Here is an 18,125-nt window from a genome sequence, read left to right as displayed (position 1 = left end):
TAGGAACGAACGGGAACGAAGTTTTGTAGTTTTGTCCCGATGTCATGTGACGTGACTGTGGTACTGAATCTGCAAACGTCATGATGATGTTGAGTATGAGTCACCATGGTCACCAGGGAGTCATGATTGTAGCGCCTATTGTAGCCAGTCAAATCTCACAACTCACTGTGTTCGAAGTCCACCGACTCAACTACAAAGAAGATCCCATTTCTTAGGTCCAGTTAGGAACTACAATTAGTACAAAGATAGTTGTATCGACTCCGGCAACCCTTTTCTTGTTAGCAAATGGGTAAAGGCAACAAGCAAGGAGGGCATGGAGGTGCTCGAGGACGTCGCAAGCCGAAACGCTCTGGTGAGAATTTTGCTGAGTGATAATTTATTCTTATTTTATCGTAGTAAAACTCTCTGTATTTTGTAAGGCCTGTTACCAAACTAGCTCGTTCACCCCCGTGCAACCACACATCAGCGCAACCTGAACAACCATTATTGGTTACACGAGTAGATTATCATTATAAATTGGGAGAGCAAAATACGAATTACAAGTCGAAGCAAACCTCCATGACCAACAACCTCTAAAGCCAAAAAGATCCGCCGAAAATACCAGCTGGCATGCCTGCATGCATGCACGTACAAAGTCATCATACAAGATGTACAACGCTAGCGTATACTACTGATGTACAGAAACACGTGCACAGTCCGCAACAGACCAAGATTCAAAAGATAAATAATAAAATACTTGAACGAAGAGAACATTGATGAAGCGTAATTATTACTAAAACGGAAAGTACTGCGAAGCAGTTGTACAGTTCAGAAATACATTGAAGTACAAAGAGGAATTAAATATCGAATCAACTGAATAACATGTTGTCAAAAACAAACAGTTCTTCGTCTTCACTCCATCACCTGACAACATTACTCCAGTACATTTAAAAATTATTGTTACGATAACGATGAGGGGCTTGCAAAGTGCTACGATTCCGCAAGCCATGCGGAGCATGATCTGGGACATCCACTGCCGCATCGATTTCAATGCGCACACCCTCGTCAGTCTCACTGTCAGAGACATTACAATCTCCTGAGGCTTGTAGACTACACTCAGGGCCGGCTACCGGAGTGGGATCAGGCTTGATCGAGGCTATATTGATGACTTTGTCAAGTCGGCCAGACTTAGAAATCACGACAGTTGACTTAGAGATAATGCGAGAAACATGCCAGCCAGACTCAAAGGGAGGAAGACGCTTCTGGCGTCGCACACCCACTTCCAGGAGAATGGCCTCGCCAACTGTATACGGACAGGGATCTGGGTGTTCCACGAAATCGGCAGAAGACAGCTCTTCATCCACGATATCACGAATTCTTGCAGAACGTCGTGACAACTGCTCTGCCCAACTGCTCAAGTCACTCGCTCCAGTCTCACCTGCAACAATCAAATGAGGCGGTTGCCAGCCGCTCATGGCCATCATCGGCGATATACCGGTAGCACTATGAGGGCGTGTTCGATAGTAAAACAGCAGCATGCCAAGATCCGTCTTCCAGTCGGACGATGGCTCAAGTACCTTGCGGATCAGGCTGATCAGGGTGCGATTCGCACGCTCTGCAGATCCTTGTGACTGTGGATGGTGCACAGCACCATGCTGAACACGCACTCCCATAAGCGTAAACAATGACTCCACAATTGCGTTGCGGAACTCAGTGCCGTTGTCGGAGCGAATGCAGGGATGAATTTATCCTGTATCGCATCGCAGTTTGCTATGCAAAATCGATCAACTGCTACTCAAAAGTCGCCGTGACTCGCAGAAAACTGCGATACAATCAGACCATCCATGCCTAGCCTGTACTGTCAAGTAACATGCATACAGTGCAGTATATGTGGTGCAGGCACTCTCAATCTGCGTGCACATGTATGATTCAGTCGCTTTTTGCAAATGGGCTTTCAGGCATCACTCTCAAGAAGGACAATGTGGTAAACACCCAACCTTGAAAGAAAAATGCTAATCAAAATCAAAGACTGCTACACAATTGTGATTTTGTATGGCAGAAACTGCTATGCAAAAATATGACAATAAATTCATCCCTGGAATGATATCAGGAGCGGGTTGTACAAAACGGCTGCATGTCAAGTGTGAACGCGGGCAACCGCGCCATGCAGTGTTGCATGCAATGACCACTTGAGCATTTCGAATAAGCGAGCTAGGATTTCGTTTACTTTGATTGGGATAGCCCAGGACTGTGTCAGACTAATGATATATCTTTTCCTGTGGCTATTATTTTAGTGTCATTAGAGGGGAAGTGCATCGATCTTTCGAGTACGGTCCAGAAGAAAGACAATTTGATATCGGTTCGAATGGCATTTCTCTCGCTTCCATACGATAAGCCAAACTTGCCAAATCACAAATTGTATGCTCACGTTACCATAGCGACCAGCGCAGTGATGGCGTATGAAAGGCGTCCACCACAGAGAAGGTCGATCACCGCAGAATTTGATCACTTTCAATTGGTTTATTGTATTCGCGAAGTGATAGAAGGGCTGTGTTCAATGCTGTTAGTGCAGTGAACTGTTTGTTAGTAGTACTCTCGGTTGTGTACTGGGACGTGACACCGACAGGAGAAAGCTGGAGTGCGTAGACATCAGCAGACAAGCGAAAATAGTGACGAACAAAACGCTGAAATCTTGGTTGGGACGAATCAGACGTTCAGCATTTCCCCCAACCAAAGACCATGCCGTTTGCTCTTCCCACTTCCTGAAGATGGATGTGATGCTTCCTGGCGACCCTCCTATCTCTCGCAACATCTTCTGAAGCCAGGTGAGACGACGGGTGGTGGAGATTGACGAATGAAATAATGTCGTAGTTTTGAAAGTTTGCTGAAAATGTCTCAGGAGAGATGGCGAATACCAAACATCTTCTCCTAGAGGAACCGTTTCCTAGGCACAGTCAGTCTAGGGAAATGCAGGAGAAGGCCGATAAACAGTTCACAGCACTAACAGCATTGAACACAGCACTTCTTTCACATCGTGAATACAATAAACCAATTGAAAATGACCAATTTTTGCAGTGATCGACCTTCTCTGTGGTGGAGCTAAGCCTTTCATACGTCATCACTGTGCTGGTCGCCATGGCAACATGAGTATACAATTGGCAATTTAGCAAGTTTGGCTTATCGTATGGAAGTGAGAGATATTTTCGTCCAAGGAGTTTTGCACTAAATTAAAAGCCAGCTCGCTCTAGCCCTCCTGACAGGCTCTGACATCCTGAACAGTCAGCGTGACGTCAAATGTAAACTAAGCTAAATTGGCCAGAAGATGGCTACTAGTACTTGCTATCGTTGTGTAAATTTCCTGAGAAACTTTCAGAAAGAAAAATGTAAGAGCTTTTGATACCACCGGCTGTTGTACTGTGAGGCTTATTCGCCGCCCTGCGAGCTGATCAAGTTTGCAGATAATCCTTCCAGACAGTGCTCAGAAGCGATAGGGATTTCTCTCCAGTGGGCCATGAATGTGCTCTGGCACGTTTCGATCTATCAAGGCAGTTCCAAATACTGAGGTTGATATGCATCTGCTGGTTTTGCTCTATAAAAAAGCCGTGCTTGTATGCTGTATGCGCAATCATGTGCTGGTGTTTGCCTCCTCTGGGGTCGGCTCTGCTTGTTCTGTTTCCGGTGCAGAAGAAACCGGTGCTTCTGCCGTGCAATGTGATGCGGATTTGACCGACCCAAGTGAGGCAGCGGCCGCGGCGACAGCAAGCAGAAGAGGTGGCCTTGAGTGTCCTCTCGCCATGTGGGTAGGTGCTGGCATGGGGTGCCCGTACATGGGGTACTGAGTAGTCATTGATGTGCCCAGGAAGAAATGTGACTGTGTCTGTACAGTGGTATATTTTGCATTCACAAAATAGCAAATGAAATGCTACGCTTTGTGACACAGCAGCATTGAGATGTACTCGATTCATCAAGCTATTAATTAAGGAGCTTGCTATGTTCTAAGCTTAGACTCGGTTGCATGGATGATCTTGTGCCTGGCATGCACAGGACTTTTTTGTGAAATTCGTTCCACGCTGGATTTCTGCAATGCCTGAACGAAAGTGCTGGGAAGACACTTTAGCTCATGTGTGCGAAACTTTTTCTGTGTAAGAAAATGATTTATCACACGTCTTTGATCAAGCCATGGTTGCACTGGACAAACCAGATAGTCTTGACGCTTTCCCTGTTGCTTTCTCTCCCCCAGGATCTGGGTCAGTGTGATCCGAAAAGATGCACTGGCAGGAAGCTTTCACGTTTTGGGATGGTGAAAGTACTCAAGCTTTCTCAGCGCTTCCATGGTGGCATAGTCCTGTCACCCATGGGCAAACAAACACTGTCCCGCGAGGATCGCGACTCCATCGCATCTGGTGAGTGGTACGTTGTGTGTCTAGTAGCGTAGTGCATCACTTCATTACAGTGCTCGCATACTGCAGTGGGTTGATGGAGCAGCCAGTGCATGGCTGGCTCGTTTCCGTCACTTCGCTCATTCTTGAGAACTGTCAGGCTGCATGTTGTGGGAAAGTCCGTCGTTTCAGTGCCACAACGCCTGCTACTGCAGTACTGGGCTGCTCTGACATGTGTCGGCTTTTATTAGTCTCAAGCTGCCGCTGCAATGAATGCCGATGGGCGTAGGAAATCTGTCAAGGTTGCTATTGGTACTGTTGTACTGTGCCTTTTGCTCAGACTGCGGTACTAGCTACTTGTGGTACTCTGCACTTCATGTTATCCATGTTTCCTTTTTCCTCCGCAGGGCTGGCAGTGATCGACTGTTCGTGGGCCCGGCTGGATGATACACCGTTCGATAAAATGAAGGGAGGCGCGCCGAGGTTACTGCCATTCCTGTTGGCAGCAAATCCTGTGAAATATGGCCAAGGTTGTCAGCTCTCATGCGTTGAGGCATTCGCAGCAGGTCTTTACATAGGAGGTGAGGCCCGCTTTGTTCTCCGTTACTAGTGTCTACACAATTGCTGTCACTGTTGCCTTCCATGCACTGAAGAATGGAGTTAGTGCTGAGAGGTAGAATTCAATAGCACGAAATTAAGTGACCAAGAGGATGCAACTCCTATCTTGAGCTGCAATGGGCTCGCCCACAATGGAATTTTCATGATGTTCTTTTTTGTTGAAGTACATGTATGATCGAGTGTGGCCTCTCTCCCTACCCTATGATCATGTGCGTCGACCTCTCTATGCGTGTCACGTATGATGCGATGCCAGTTCATCAGGTCTAGCATGCATGACTTGATCGACCGCTGTTTTGTTTCAAATTTTGTAGGCACGATGGACAAGTGAACTTTTGATCTCTGGTCAGTGGTCACGCATGATGGCATCAGGAAACTGAATGTTTGCGGAACTCTGATGTCAATAATAACGATATATTCTGTCTTGGGCCAAGGGATTTCCAAGTTGCACACTCTTGATTACAAATATCTATGTGTGCTTGTCTTGTTTTGGTCTCAGGGTTTCCTGAGTCAGCGGAAAAGGTACTTAGCAAGTTCAAGTGGGGTGACTCCTTCTTCGAGCTGAACAGGTCAGTTTGACCGTACCGAGATTGATGATGAATACAGTCTTAGTCTTACTCTTAGATCCATGCTGCTGAAGGTGACAATTACTCCTCTGGTTAGAACAATAACTTGGCGACATGTCACGTGCATACAGTGTTAGGTCTAGCCATGAATGATACCCAATAGCATAAATCGTCATTGTGTACTGTTGCCGACTGGCCCTTTGCATTTCCCGCTGTCATGCTTGCGGTCCGTTGTTTCATACATAGCTAGCTAGCTGGCTTTCCAAGCTGCGTCGCGTTATCATGGTTATGTTCTGCTGTACGTGCAGTCTGCGCTGCGTACCGTGCGGGTACGATTTAGTTCCGGTTTAGGTCAAGTGAAGTACTACTACTACTAGTAGTTCCGAGATCATGGCTTTTGGTGAGTTCTCTTTTTTCCTTGTAGACAAATGTAAGGCCACAACAAAAAGATTTCGTGTTTCCGGTCGGCCGACCGGGTCCGTTTTTTCAAAAATTATGGAATTCTTTTTGGTAGCTTTAGTAGCTTTAGTAGCTAGTAGTACTATATGTAGTGTGCGTGCAATTTTGTGCAGGCATGTTTTTGTGTCAATGTCAGTACTATGCGTCTATTGATGCTGACCCATTGGTATTGCATACAATTCTCAGAAATCTCTGAACTATGCAATACATCTACTGCGTCCCGCGGTGGTATTCTACTCCATATTCCATGTGTAAATATGTATATATTGTGTATCACCAGTGTCTGATCCAAACTCTCAATTTGGCTCATGTCTATGATGAATACAGCAGGGAAATAAACTTTCAAACCAAAAAATAATAATTTTCCGACCGACCGGGCGTATTTTTTCGGGGGGTGCCGACCGGAAACACGAAATCTTTTTGTTGTGGCCTAATATATATAAAACGTCTTGGTGGTGTGGCCGCTTGGGTTGGGTCACAGGGGCTTTGCCATCATTCCACTACAAGATGGTGACAGTGGACAGAGTGAATGGCAATCTCGACCAGTGTCCTTTTCTTTGACAAACCTATTCGAGCTTGCTTTTCATTAGTACCTAGCAGGGAGTAGTATTTTACGACTTGCTGGTGCACAGGACCTCTGATAAGATGCACCTCCATGGGGAGCGGGAAAGTATACTCAGTATACGAGGTACATGAACTTCTTGGCCGGTCACACTTCAATATGGAGAAAATACACACTTGCTCCCAAATAATGTCCATGCTTAGCCAGTGCAGGTCCTATCAGAGTACACACTGGGTGAGTTCCACTGCTAGCTTTTTGTTGATTGCTGCTCTTTCTGACTTTGTTCATGCAGAGACCTGCTGGACCTTTACAGTGAGTGCGCGAATGGTGCAGAGGTCATCGCTGCACAAGAAGCGTACCGGAAAAATCCTACAGGTAAGGGTTTGTTGCTCGGGCTATGCCGTCGGTGTGAATATTCTGTCCATGCTCCCTGTGTTTGTTTGACTGCTGTTGGGTTTTTCACCGTTTTAGCAAATTAACTTCGTTTGTGCGTTACACAAAGCTCCACGCCAAATGGGGCGCCGGTTGACGAAGAAAACACTAAACCCGTAGGTGAGGTCCAGCTCTCTTTGACCTTTTGAGAAGAAGACTGGGACTTCCGCTTTTACTACTATAATCTGTCACTGGCTGCAGTGATGCCAGAATGCTCTCCTGAGAGTCCTCGGTCCAAAGCATTTCCAGCTACCGTAATGTTTAGACTTTAGAGGTAAAGTGGAGTGTAGCTCCCTTTCCATTACCTTTTCTTCTTATCCTTTTTTGCAGCCCATCCCCGTGTACATCGGTCAACACTCAAGTTGCTTCTGCAGTTCAATCTTCAGGGTCCACGGTGGACGGTTAAAAAATGCTGCACAAACTTGAAGCGTTTCTCCACACAATAGGACTTCCAGAAAAGTCTTCGATTGCGGCAGGATGCACCTTTTCAAAGATCAAGTTGCGGATGCTGTGAAATAAGCTTTTCTCTTATGGAGGTGAAATCAAACAAACCTCGCGGTGGTAGAGAGTCCATGAAAAGACACATTAACGTAGAAATGAAGGTCTAGCAACAAATACCTGAAATTCATGTCGCGTCAAGAAAATGCACAACTTGTTTTGTCTAATAGGCGATTCACACGACAGGCACTTGCACGTTTTACAGAGAGTGATATACGAGAAAAGTGACTGTGTGGATTTACACGGCTGCACTCAACGACAGGCGCGTTTGCATTTTTGAATGCTTCACCCACCAGTAGCCATGGGTATTTCACACGCATACTGTACAATAATTATGTTGAAAAGAGCCGCGTAAAAAAGCAAGTCTTGTTTCGCGCTTTTTGGTGTAAATGTACTCGTGCACGCCATGATTATCGTGAAAGTGGGCCCCCAGCTCGCTTGCACTTTTCAGCCACTTTCAGCCACTTTTCTCGTCCACAGGTGAAATACCATGGCAACGTTCCGGTGCACGTTGATTTGCCTGTCGTGTGAATCGCCTATAATTGCATGGAAACATAATCACATGTACAGTTGCGCTCGGTGAAATCCGACCCAAAAGTGCAAAACTGGCGCCCTGCACCAGTTTCATTGTTGTATTTTGTACATGTGTATTTCCAGCCGCATTCGTGCCACTTCCAGGGTGTCAAGGGCCGTTCAAATTTCACCGAGTGCAACTGTAATAATTTGTCGATAACGTGCAATGACCTTGTACATAAAAATTCCACTATACCAATATTTCCTACTAAGTTTCTAGACAGCGCAATGTGTCTGTATGTCACTACATGTATGTTTGTTTTGGTACAGGTGGTGTAGCGAGTCAGCAGCGTTCTTATGACTTACCGCCGTCTGGCTCCGAGTAAGTTTGCACTCGTTCTCTGCATGATTGTACAGCGTGTACATGTACAGCATTAAGTAGTGTATGCCCGTGTAGTTTCCCAATGCATGTATGTTCTACTTGCATGGCCTGGTGAGAGAACAGGACTTGTGAATGTGCCGTGAGGCTGCAATGTGTTGGCCCTTCGCCACCTGTTGGGTGGTTGGTCCTGTAAGTGTCCCTTCGGCCAGTATCGTTACAAGGTCTGCAATCTGCGAAAGTACGCCTTCCATGAGATGTATCTTCTAAAATATAAAAAAAATCGTGAGAATCAAGATCAAAGATCACAATCACTGTAGTGAGTGGCATGAAAAACTGAACTCACTCTTGGTCGAAGGTACGTTTTCACAGCCCGTGGGCCATATGGCTTCTGGACTCGACAATAATTGTCTTCGCTGGCTAAGCTAGCGAACACTTCTAAGTTCTTTCTTTGTCTTGTATTTTAAAGAGATGAATCTTTAGAAGTTAACACTGTTTTTGCTTCTCGTTTTTCATTGAACACTGTTATGTGGTGCTTGTTTTCACTCTCAGAAGTGAAGAAGAGGAAGCAGAAGGCAGCGATGATGAACAGGAGGGTGCATCAACCGAACAAGCTGCAGCTGCACATGAAGGAGCAGACTTGGTAGAAACAGCAGGGGAGGACGTACCCGGCCTCACTCGTGCCATTGATGGGTTAGCGGCATCTTAACGGTGCCAGCCTTTGGTCTAGGTGTACCGCTCTGATCTGAGCACCCACACGTGTGTATTTGCTGGAGTCAGCACCAATGGCACCACACCTGCAGGAGTCCAGGTACCCAGCTACTGCTCAGTTGAACACCGGATGCGGAACCATAACAGTAGCATTTCTGCAGACCTAGCACTGTAGTACCCTACCATCTCCACTGAAAGTGGCTGGGGGGTGATACATGGCTGCACATCCTCATCGCGCGTCGTTGAAGGTTAGAGAGTTGATCAGACACTGCTATGCGTAACTCTGCCAAGTCCTCTGCTATCATACGGTGTCAGCTAACTATAATATGGGGCTGGCTGCATTGCAGATATAATGCTCCAAGCGCAGTTCCCTGAGAGGAAAACCTGCTGGTACCATGAACCTGAGATGTTTAGAATCTTTTGCTATAAGACTATATCCCATCCAGTCTGATGGAGGTGTCCTGGACACTGCCTTGAATGTTAACACACAATCCGACAGGACTGTATCGGTTCCAGATGTACAGTACTACTGCAAGTAAAGTTATGTCCTCCTCGCTGCCAGCCATCGAGATTTGGCTGAAGAGAATGCGTGTCTCACCATCCTCACCTCACGCCAGCATGTGCAGCATGTACGTTATTTTCAATATTATTTTTGTGTATTCTGTTGTACTTTGTGAGACTGGAGTAGTCCCATGGAGCAATGGAACAAACTAATGTCTTGAAAATCATCCGAGCTGTTCTTGTCTATGCTGTTGTTCTTTGTCATTTGCGGCAACAATCATCAAAAGCAGTACTTTTTACAAAATACCTCGTAACTTGTGCCCCCCCCCCCCCCCCCCCCCGTTTTTCCTTTTTCTAGGTTTTGTTGTAGACTGATCACATTGCAAAGAAGAATTTGTGACAGCTTTGCCATCATGTAACTGAGCTAGCTCCACCACTCTGCTGTGGTGATGTGTGAGTGCTAAAATGATCACATTGGTAGTGTGCTGGTGTACATCCCTGTGTGTGTGCGTGTGGGTGTGGTGGTGTGTGCATGTGTTCATGCCCAGTGAATGGTTATGCGTGTGCTGGTGAAGTATCAGATGACAATGGAGAAGTGTGTCCGCTGTGTAAAATTACTTGCAACGGGATTTCGCGAGTTTTCCTCTTGATTTGAAATTCTGAAGCCACAGCCCCCATGCATCTCAGTATCATACTTGCTGTTGGTGTTGTGCGTATGCTTGGTACAGGAGCGTAGCACCGCTGTTGAAGGTGGTTTGATTGGAGAGGGGTCCAGCAGGCCAGGGGTGTCCCCTGGGGAGAGTTTTTGAAATTTATAGGGTGCAAAATCCTGCATTCTGGCCACTTTTGGCATTGTGGCAAAAGTGGTCCGGACCGGAGAGTAGTACAATACCATACATATAATATATGTATGGTATTGTACTACTCCCCAGTCCGGACCACTTTATATTATATTATGGTATTGTACTACTACTCCCTGGGTATGGTCCGGACCGGCTGCTACACCCCTATAGTAACAGCATCACCAGACACGTACAGCCAGGACCTGGTCTGTACAGTGCTGCCGACACAACATTCATCATGCAGCAGACAATTCCCCTCCTCTTAAGTTTGCATTGAGGTATCCCACTTCACTCAGGCTTCAGTCTCTAAACACACACGCATGACCCGTGTTCTCCAGGATATAGAAAATGCATTGTACGGGAAGTGGATAAAATACACGTTTTCCGGGAGCAAAATGGAGTGATACCGAGTTTCTTGTGCCAGGCTCGGCAAAATATCGATGATTTCGCAGCAACATTATTTTTGCGGCAACATATCGCGAGCGGAGCAGACCGTAGACGTCTAGACGTCTGGCCGGGACGCTTCTGGTACGTAGACCGTAGACGTCTAGACGTCTGGCCGGGACGCTTCTGGTACGCACTGTACTCGCAGTGGAGGACAGCATCAGTGGGACACACCAAAGTGGAAGCTCTGTGGTTGACTGGTGACTCTTGAGCGTTTTTGATCTCGAGTCGTATTTGTAGAAGCAAGAGTACACACACAAGCCCCTATGTAACTTTGCTCCTGGCCTGTAGCTGTAGTCTACATTCTTCGTCAAATGTTGTCTTGGTTTTGTCCGATTACAGTCCACACATCATCAGGCCAGTAGAGAAGGCCGGTTTTTCCGAATGAGGAGAACAAAGTACGGATGCAAGCGTATGCAGAGCAAGAGAGCAGCGACGAAGAGTCTGGAGCCGGATTTGAGCTTGTTGTGAACTGCGTGTCGGAAGATGTGTTCGACAACGTGTATGTGAAGGTAAATGGTACTATTAGTTTAGAACACTTGCACATAGTCCTACTGAAACAGAGAACCCTGCCTGGCAGTGTCCTTCCTCCCTTTCTCACGTCTTGTTCTGGTTGGTTTGTGCGGTTGGGGTGAATGTCTTTTGTCAAACAGGAGGAGTTTGAGGCGCTCTTCCGTTCTCACGGCTCCCATGCTCAGTTCCGGTATGTTGCCTGCTTCAAGAGAGTCTTCGTACTCTATTTGCTACAAATTCATTGCGATGCAGCCCAGAAGGAGTTGGATGGCTTCGAATTCGAGGGCAGTGAGCTCAGAGTATCCAGATTGGTACGTTCATGCATGTGTTGGATGCAATGCTTGCATTTAAAATTTTCTAAATTTAAGTACAAGTCATGCACATGTAGATCCAGGTCACACTAATGTCTGACCCCCTCCCGTCCTATACTATGCAGTGAAACTTCAGTATAACGTATCTCCAAGGGACATACTTTATAGCCGAGGTATTCACCCCAGTCAGAACAACACTGTTTGGCCCGAATAGTCCAAAGACAAAATTTCAAAATTTCATGCCATGTCAGGCGATCATCAGGCTGACGGTATCAACATCACAATAAAGTCACCAAATATTCGGCAAGTACTCAGATGATGAGCCAAGGAAAACGGTGGGGCACAAGTTATGCGTTAGAGTCCACCAACTAAACCAGGTTTTGAACAGTCAAAACCGCTTACCTTCCCCTCTTTGGAATTATCACTATTATCCATGAATTCGGCTTCTGCTGTAAAAGCAGAAATTTTCGGTGGTGTTTTATTTTCGGTAACTTCGGTGCCGACAATTTTTACCGAAAATAAAACGCAACCAAACGTCGGTACTACCAGTACTGTATACATGTAGTACTAATACACTTACCTGGAAAACGGGTTTTACCGAAAATTTCCCTCCACCGAACCGCCAATTTTGGAGGATACCGAAAATATTACACCACCGAAAATTTCTGCTTCTACAGTACCGTTGATCCGCCCTAGGCCTTGGCGGATAATGCTCGAAAAGGTGGCAGATTCTGCTTTTTTTGCACCGAAATTGGCAGAACCATACAAACCTTATGGCGGGCAATTCCTCGAATTCTGCTCCATTTCTTTATCCACATACCAAACATGCATGAAACTTACCAGAAAAAGTACCGAATTCTGCCAATTTTTCTGCCGGCATTATCCGCCAAGCCCTAATCCGCCCCCACGCCATGTCGCTTCCCAGCTGGGTTTTCGGCAGGGGGGCAGGAATTAGATCAAGGCTGTCAAGTGCAGTACGATGTACAACAACGTAGAAGTTCACACTCGATGTGCTGGATTGTGCACATTTTCATCCTGGATTGGCAAATTTTGTGTACAGCAGTGCATGCGTCGGTTCAACATCGTATTTTCGTTGTATACGCCGAAGTCGCTTCACAGGTAGAAAATCGACAGGGGGCGGATCAACGGTACTTTAAGCTACCTAAAAAGTATCACTTAAAAAGTATCACTTAAAAAGTATCACTTAGGATAGTCATCACTGTAGCTGGGAGTGTCTCCTCTGAAATATAGCAAATTTTCCCCAGCAATTTGCTGCGTGTTTCCATGCATAAAATGGTCGCCACTCGTTGTCTCACTCCATCAGCACGCACTTATGAGGGGAGCATGCGTAGCGTCTCTCGTACTTTGCCCCAGGGCCAGAGCTCCCCGACAAAGAACACATGTGATCACGCACAGTGATGCATGCAGTAATCTGTAATCGATCAAGTGGCCCGAGTAATCCCCACTGTTCTGTTTGGCCATGGCCATTCCAGATGTTCAGCCTGTTCACTCTTGTTCTGGGTCAGCATGTCAAACGCACCCTGAGAGCATTTTTCAACTCTCGAACAGCCCACGATAGCGTCAGATACGGCATACCACACAATCCAGAGACCATCCAGTTTGTGGAATAATTCAGACCAGGGAGTCCGAAGAAGAGATTGAGGGCCTGTTTATATGAGAAAATACGCCCAGGCTTATTGACCCTAGCCTTATTTAAACGCCCATTTACATAACGGAGGCACAGGGTGCTGGCTTCAAGTGGGTGACTGGGCTGTGCATGCATTTTTACTTTTTTAGTGCTCAAATCGTACATGAACATAGTGGTATTGTGTTGTGAACAAGCACATAAGAAGAAACTGAGGGCCTGTCTATGTGAGACAATACACCCGGCCTTATTGGCCTTCTTGGACACCCATAAGTGGCCATTGGCATTTTATGATCCACTGTGCATGCAAGCATGGGCTTATACACAAGCAAAAATGACCTCTTGATTCTGCCAAAAGTAGTGGCACTTTGTATATACAGTAAAGTACCGTTGATCCGCCCCCTCTCTAATTCCCGCCCCCTGTCGATTTTCTACCTGTGAAGCGACTTCGGCGTATACAACGAAAATACGATGTTGAACCGACGCATGCACTGCTGTACACAAAATTTGCCAATCCAGAATGAAAATGTGCACAATCCAGCACATCGAGTCTGAACTTCTACGTTGCTGTACATCGTACTGCACTTGACAGCCTTGATCTAATTCCCTCCCGCTGCCGAAAACCCAGCTGAGAAGCGACGTGGCGTGGGGGCGGATCAATGGTACTTTACGGTACCGGTATTAAAGCACATGGGCTTTTCTGCGCTAAGTAAGGTACACTTATTCCGAAGAATGTCGAAAGGCCAAACTGCATTTGTGAAGACTGTGGGTGTGTTCTCATTTTCTCTAGCTTCTCGGAGAAATTTCTCCAGGAAGTCAGGGAAACTGGGATAATTTAGGAACGGGTCTCAAAGAATTCAGAGATCTTTTGCACATTCACTTAAGTAAATCTGTACATCCCCGTAAACACAAATCTCATGTCCTTTCCTGGATATTTGTATTCCCTTTTGTTGCGCTTTGTGATTATTGCATGTTTGTACATACGCAGCTATATATGGCACACTATACACTTCATATTTTCTCTTTCAGTACTGGGTTCTTTTATGGGTGGACTCACCAGCACGTTCTGAAATGTACTCCCCTTTCCCTGTACTAGCTGTGTGCGGATCTATCCAATCGAAAAGTGCCATACATGGAACGTCCCAATGCAGGGTTCACTGTTAGGGAAGTCGGTGCATTCTTTATTTGTACCGTGAAGTACCGTTGATCCCCCCCCCCCCCCCCACGCCGTGTCACTTACCAGTTGGTTTTCAACAACTGTCGGGAAAGTTCAAGGCGGTCAAGTACACAACTACAAAAAAGAGAGAGAAAAGATCAGACCTGCTGTGCTGGATTGTGCACATTTCTTACTTGCACACATTGCATGCGTCGGTTCAACACCGTATTTCACGACATACCCTGAAGTCGCTTCACAGGTACTGAAGTAGAGGAAGCAGATTGGTGGTACTTTACGTGGGAAGTTATAGGCTATTCGAACTACGTTACAATACGCGTCACGTCTTGGAGTACGATATACTGGCGGACTTCGTTTTCATACAGGTGCATTCACACAGGCATGTACACGCTTTTCGTACGGCTGTGTGTACGGCTTCTTTTGGACTCAAACTGCCGGGAACGACGGAACGAATCTCGGTACAGGGGCCTGGGTACGTCGTCTACGTTTTCTTACCAGGCGTTCAATTTTCCCACTGCGTTCCATGTTGTCATGGCTATCCGGATGAAAACTATACGTACGGCACGTTAGTGTGAATGGCCCATTACGGTACATGTACTTCGATGTTTGTTCTACAAACTCTCTGCACTGTGGCATAAGCTTGTTTGGAATGCTGCTCCCGGCCATTCCACTGGATTTCAATGCCCAAAGCTGTACATGTATTGAATCAACCATTTCTAAACTACAAACTTCATCAGGGTTTCCCGCCAGTCATCAACTAGAATGTGGCAGCTCAGCCACGATAAGTTGAGCACATGGACACCTGTTTTTTTTGCCACCTAGATCGTGGAGAATCCTCTACTGAACCCCATCTCCTTTTTTCTTTTCTTTTTGGAACATACAATTCCACGTGACTGCAGCTGCATCCACCTACCGTAGTGTCTTGTATTAAAACCCGTCTCATATAAGCCTGTCTTGAATAGAAGCCTGGTTTTAGTGTTGACATACATAGAAATACCTATCTTGAATAGAGGCCTGTCTCATGCAGGAGCCTGCAAAATTTCCCCAAAAAAGTCATATAAGCCGCGGCCTTTATACACGACTTTACGGCATGTTATTATTATCTTTGTTTTACTTCACCATAGGTACAGGCATTGATCTAAGTGTAACCCTGCAAAGTGAGCATGATTTATACAAGTATCAGGCTTCAATATGTGCTATTTGCTCCATTGTCTCATCTGTAGAAACGCCCGACTAGCTCCCAACTGCTCAGAGCACCACGGAAACGTAAGGACTTCCTCATTTCGCCTCCGATATCGCCCCCAACGGACGGGATTGTCGGCGGCAGTGGTGCCGTTGCCTCGCTTGCTTTGCAGGCAGCCATTGCGACTCTCGGCGGTCTGGGAAGCTCTTTTGAACTACATCCCGGAAGCGAGGAGCAAAATCAGCCTCAGATTATCGTCACTCAAGACTAGTACATTATTTTCTCTTTTCTTTCTCAAAATGCAATGAATAGGGAGGACAAACTGTGTGATTGCGTGCTCGTAGTATTTCTTTTTTTTATCCTTTTCTTTCTCACTCTTTCATTCTTCCACACGAGTCAGTGTAATGCAACAGACAACTTCTCTAGCATATCTTAGATTGGGATCCTTAGCATTTATACCCTATTCTCCTAGTGTTAGGAAGGGAAGCCGCCGTTTTAATGCCGTTGTGCCGTGCTACACAAGATGTGTCTCTATGCAGCATTTTCTTCGTGTTTTAACTAAGCCCCCGGCATCTTCCCACGTTCAAAGTGTATACTAGACGGTTTGTGCTCATTGTGTTCTGCTGTGCCGCGCTGGTTTGGATTTCCAGTTGGCTGGTTCAAATCGGGGAGGAGTACAATACCGGTATTATACTACTCCCTGGTTCGAATTGCTGTTTAGTTTGTTCCCACCGACGGTGAGGTCGTGGCCTAACTTGTTATGTTCGAATTTAAGTAATGTGCCGGATCTTGGTCTGGTGCGGATCACACTTGGATTGTGCTTATATTATGTAATTAATTATTTATGTTGATGAGTTGTGTAGAAAATCCACGGCATTGATCACAGTACACTGGTAATTCAGTACAGTGGTATTTCAGTACTCTGGATAAAGGCTCCTATCAAAAATAGATAACCCGAAGAGTATGCAACTTTGCACGTGCTGTCTGGTGTGATGTGCTGCCTGCACTACGTGGCCACAGCTACAGACCGGAAATCACGATTCCACGAATGCAAGAGAGCAAGGTCCAGCCTATGGCTATCACCAAGAGTGCATAAACATGTTTACGTTTGATGTACTCTTGCTATCACCTGAACCTTAATTAAACCGGAGCATTATACCTGGACTGGAAATGTTCGCCAACACCGGAGTTGTCATCCGCGTCGATGGTTGTCGGTACCTGGGTTCGGCTAACTGTACGCCTGCATTCCTAGATAACTTTGCTGAGCAGAAGGTAACAAGATGGCTCAACCGCATGGAGAAGTTGTCCTCGTATGCGGAAACGCAACCACAAGCTGCATACGCTGCGCTCACCCAAGGCCTGCAGAATAAGTGGTCTTTCCTCTGCCGCACCACACCGACAGCTGCTTTGGCGCCTGTGGAGGAGCTGCTAATGGAGAGGCTCATCCTCGCTCTTACCGGCCATATTGTCAACTCGTCGGAAGAAAGGTCCATTCTAGCGCTTCCATTTCGCCACGGAGGGCTCGGGCTGGGCAATCCTATGGATCTCTCATTCCAGTATGATGCATCGCGTCAGATGACTGAGTAATTGCAGAGCAACATTAAGCTGCAGACTATGGCGCTCCGCTCTGCAACCAGTCTCGTTTGCACTGCCAATGTGGAGATCATGACAACAGCACGGAATGCTGTCAAAGCCCAAGCCCTGCTGCTCCGCTCCAGCAGCATGTAACTGACCTGGCTGCGGAGAAGGGCTCCTCCAATTGGCTGACCTGCAGGCCCTTGGAGTTTCGTGATGGATTTCATCTGGTACAACTGGCAACCCATGGCACAGCGCATGCCATCAGGGTGGGGTTGTGGAAGCCAGTTTACGGTGGCCCATGTCCTGTCGTGCCCCACCGCCGATTACCCTACCATCAGGCACAACTAGATACGTGACCGCTGGTTTATTGAAGTCGGAGTTGCCACCAATGTATCTGTGGAGCCCCACCTCGAACCCCTGAGTGGGGAGCAGCTTCACTATCACACTGCCATCCGCGACGACCAGCGGCTTGCTTGGACGTAGCAACAAATGAAGTATGGGGAGGGCGGTTCGAACGCACCTTCTTCGACGTCCGGGTTTTCAACCCTTTTGCGTCTTCGAACCAGTCCTCCTCCATTTCTGCCACCTACATTCCCTATGAGAAAGCGGCGAAGAAGAGATCGTACGAAGAGGGACTGCAGGAGATCGAGCATGCTTCATTTGTCCCGTTGGTCTTCTGGGTGGCATGGGCAAGCAATCTGCCTCGCAAAGCGTATTGCATCCCTCATTGCTGAGAAAAGCAGTGAACCATATTCGGTTGTCATGGTATTAATCCGCTGCCGCCTTAGCTTTGCTTCGCTCAGAGCAAGTGTCATGTGTCTGCTTGGTAAGCGTTCCGTTT

The 18,125-nt window shown here is 46.6% G+C and overlaps 2 protein-coding genes across 2 annotated transcripts; both read left to right on the top strand.

Moving 5' to 3' along the window:
* The first annotated feature begins 180 nt into the window (after window positions 1-180).
* LOC135829675 (18S rRNA aminocarboxypropyltransferase-like) lies at window positions 181-10,087 on the top strand. The gene is made up of 8 exons (XM_065342064.1): window positions 181-352; window positions 3,664-3,779; window positions 4,220-4,382; window positions 4,766-4,939; window positions 5,473-5,542; window positions 6,853-6,935; window positions 8,334-8,385; window positions 8,935-10,087. Exons 1-8 carry the CDS (start codon window positions 286-288, stop codon window positions 9,089-9,091), a joined length of 882 nt encoding a protein of 293 aa, XP_065198136.1. The 5' UTR covers window positions 181-285; the 3' UTR covers window positions 9,092-10,087.
* Window positions 10,088-11,101: 1,014 nt separating this feature from the next.
* Window positions 11,102-16,402, top strand: LOC135829682 (calcipressin-like protein). Its single transcript, XM_065342076.1, has 3 exons — window positions 11,102-11,392; window positions 11,534-11,704; window positions 15,747-16,402. Exons 1-3 carry the CDS (start codon window positions 11,285-11,287, stop codon window positions 15,975-15,977), a joined length of 510 nt encoding a protein of 169 aa, XP_065198148.1. The 5' UTR covers window positions 11,102-11,284; the 3' UTR covers window positions 15,978-16,402.
* Window positions 16,403-18,125: the final 1,723 nt, after the last annotated feature.

The sequence above is a fragment of the Sycon ciliatum genome, chromosome 1 (genome assembly GCF_964019385.1).
Source record: "Sycon ciliatum chromosome 1, ocSycCili1.1, whole genome shotgun sequence".
Lineage (NCBI taxonomy): Eukaryota > Metazoa > Porifera > Calcarea > Leucosolenida > Sycettidae > Sycon > Sycon ciliatum.
The sequence above is the reverse complement of the archived record's forward strand: the minus strand, read 5'-3'. Positions and strand labels throughout refer to the sequence as shown.

What these genes read in the sequence shown, in the direction of transcription:
- LOC135829675 (XM_065342064.1), top strand. Translation starts at nt 286, where the DNA reads ATGGGTAAAGGCAACAAGCAAGGAGGGCATGGAGGTGCTCGAGGACGT. An exon ending in AGTGTCCTCTCGCCATGTGG is followed by an intron (nt 3,780 to 4,219) that starts GTAGGTGCTGGC and finishes TCTCTCCCCCAG; the next exon opens with GATCTGGGTCAGTGTGATCC. An exon ending in AGCAGGTCTTTACATAGGAG is followed by an intron (nt 4,940 to 5,472) that starts GTGAGGCCCGCT and finishes TTTTGGTCTCAG; the next exon opens with GGTTTCCTGAGTCAGCGGAA.
- LOC135829682 (XM_065342076.1), top strand. Translation starts at nt 11,285, where the DNA reads ATGCAAGCGTATGCAGAGCAAGAGAGCAGCGACGAAGAGTCTGGAGCC. An exon ending in TCGACAACGTGTATGTGAAG is followed by an intron (nt 11,393 to 11,533) that starts GTAAATGGTACT and finishes TTTGTCAAACAG; the next exon opens with GAGGAGTTTGAGGCGCTCTT. An exon ending in AGCTCAGAGTATCCAGATTG is followed by an intron (nt 11,705 to 15,746) that starts GTACGTTCATGC and finishes TCTCATCTGTAG; the next exon opens with AAACGCCCGACTAGCTCCCA.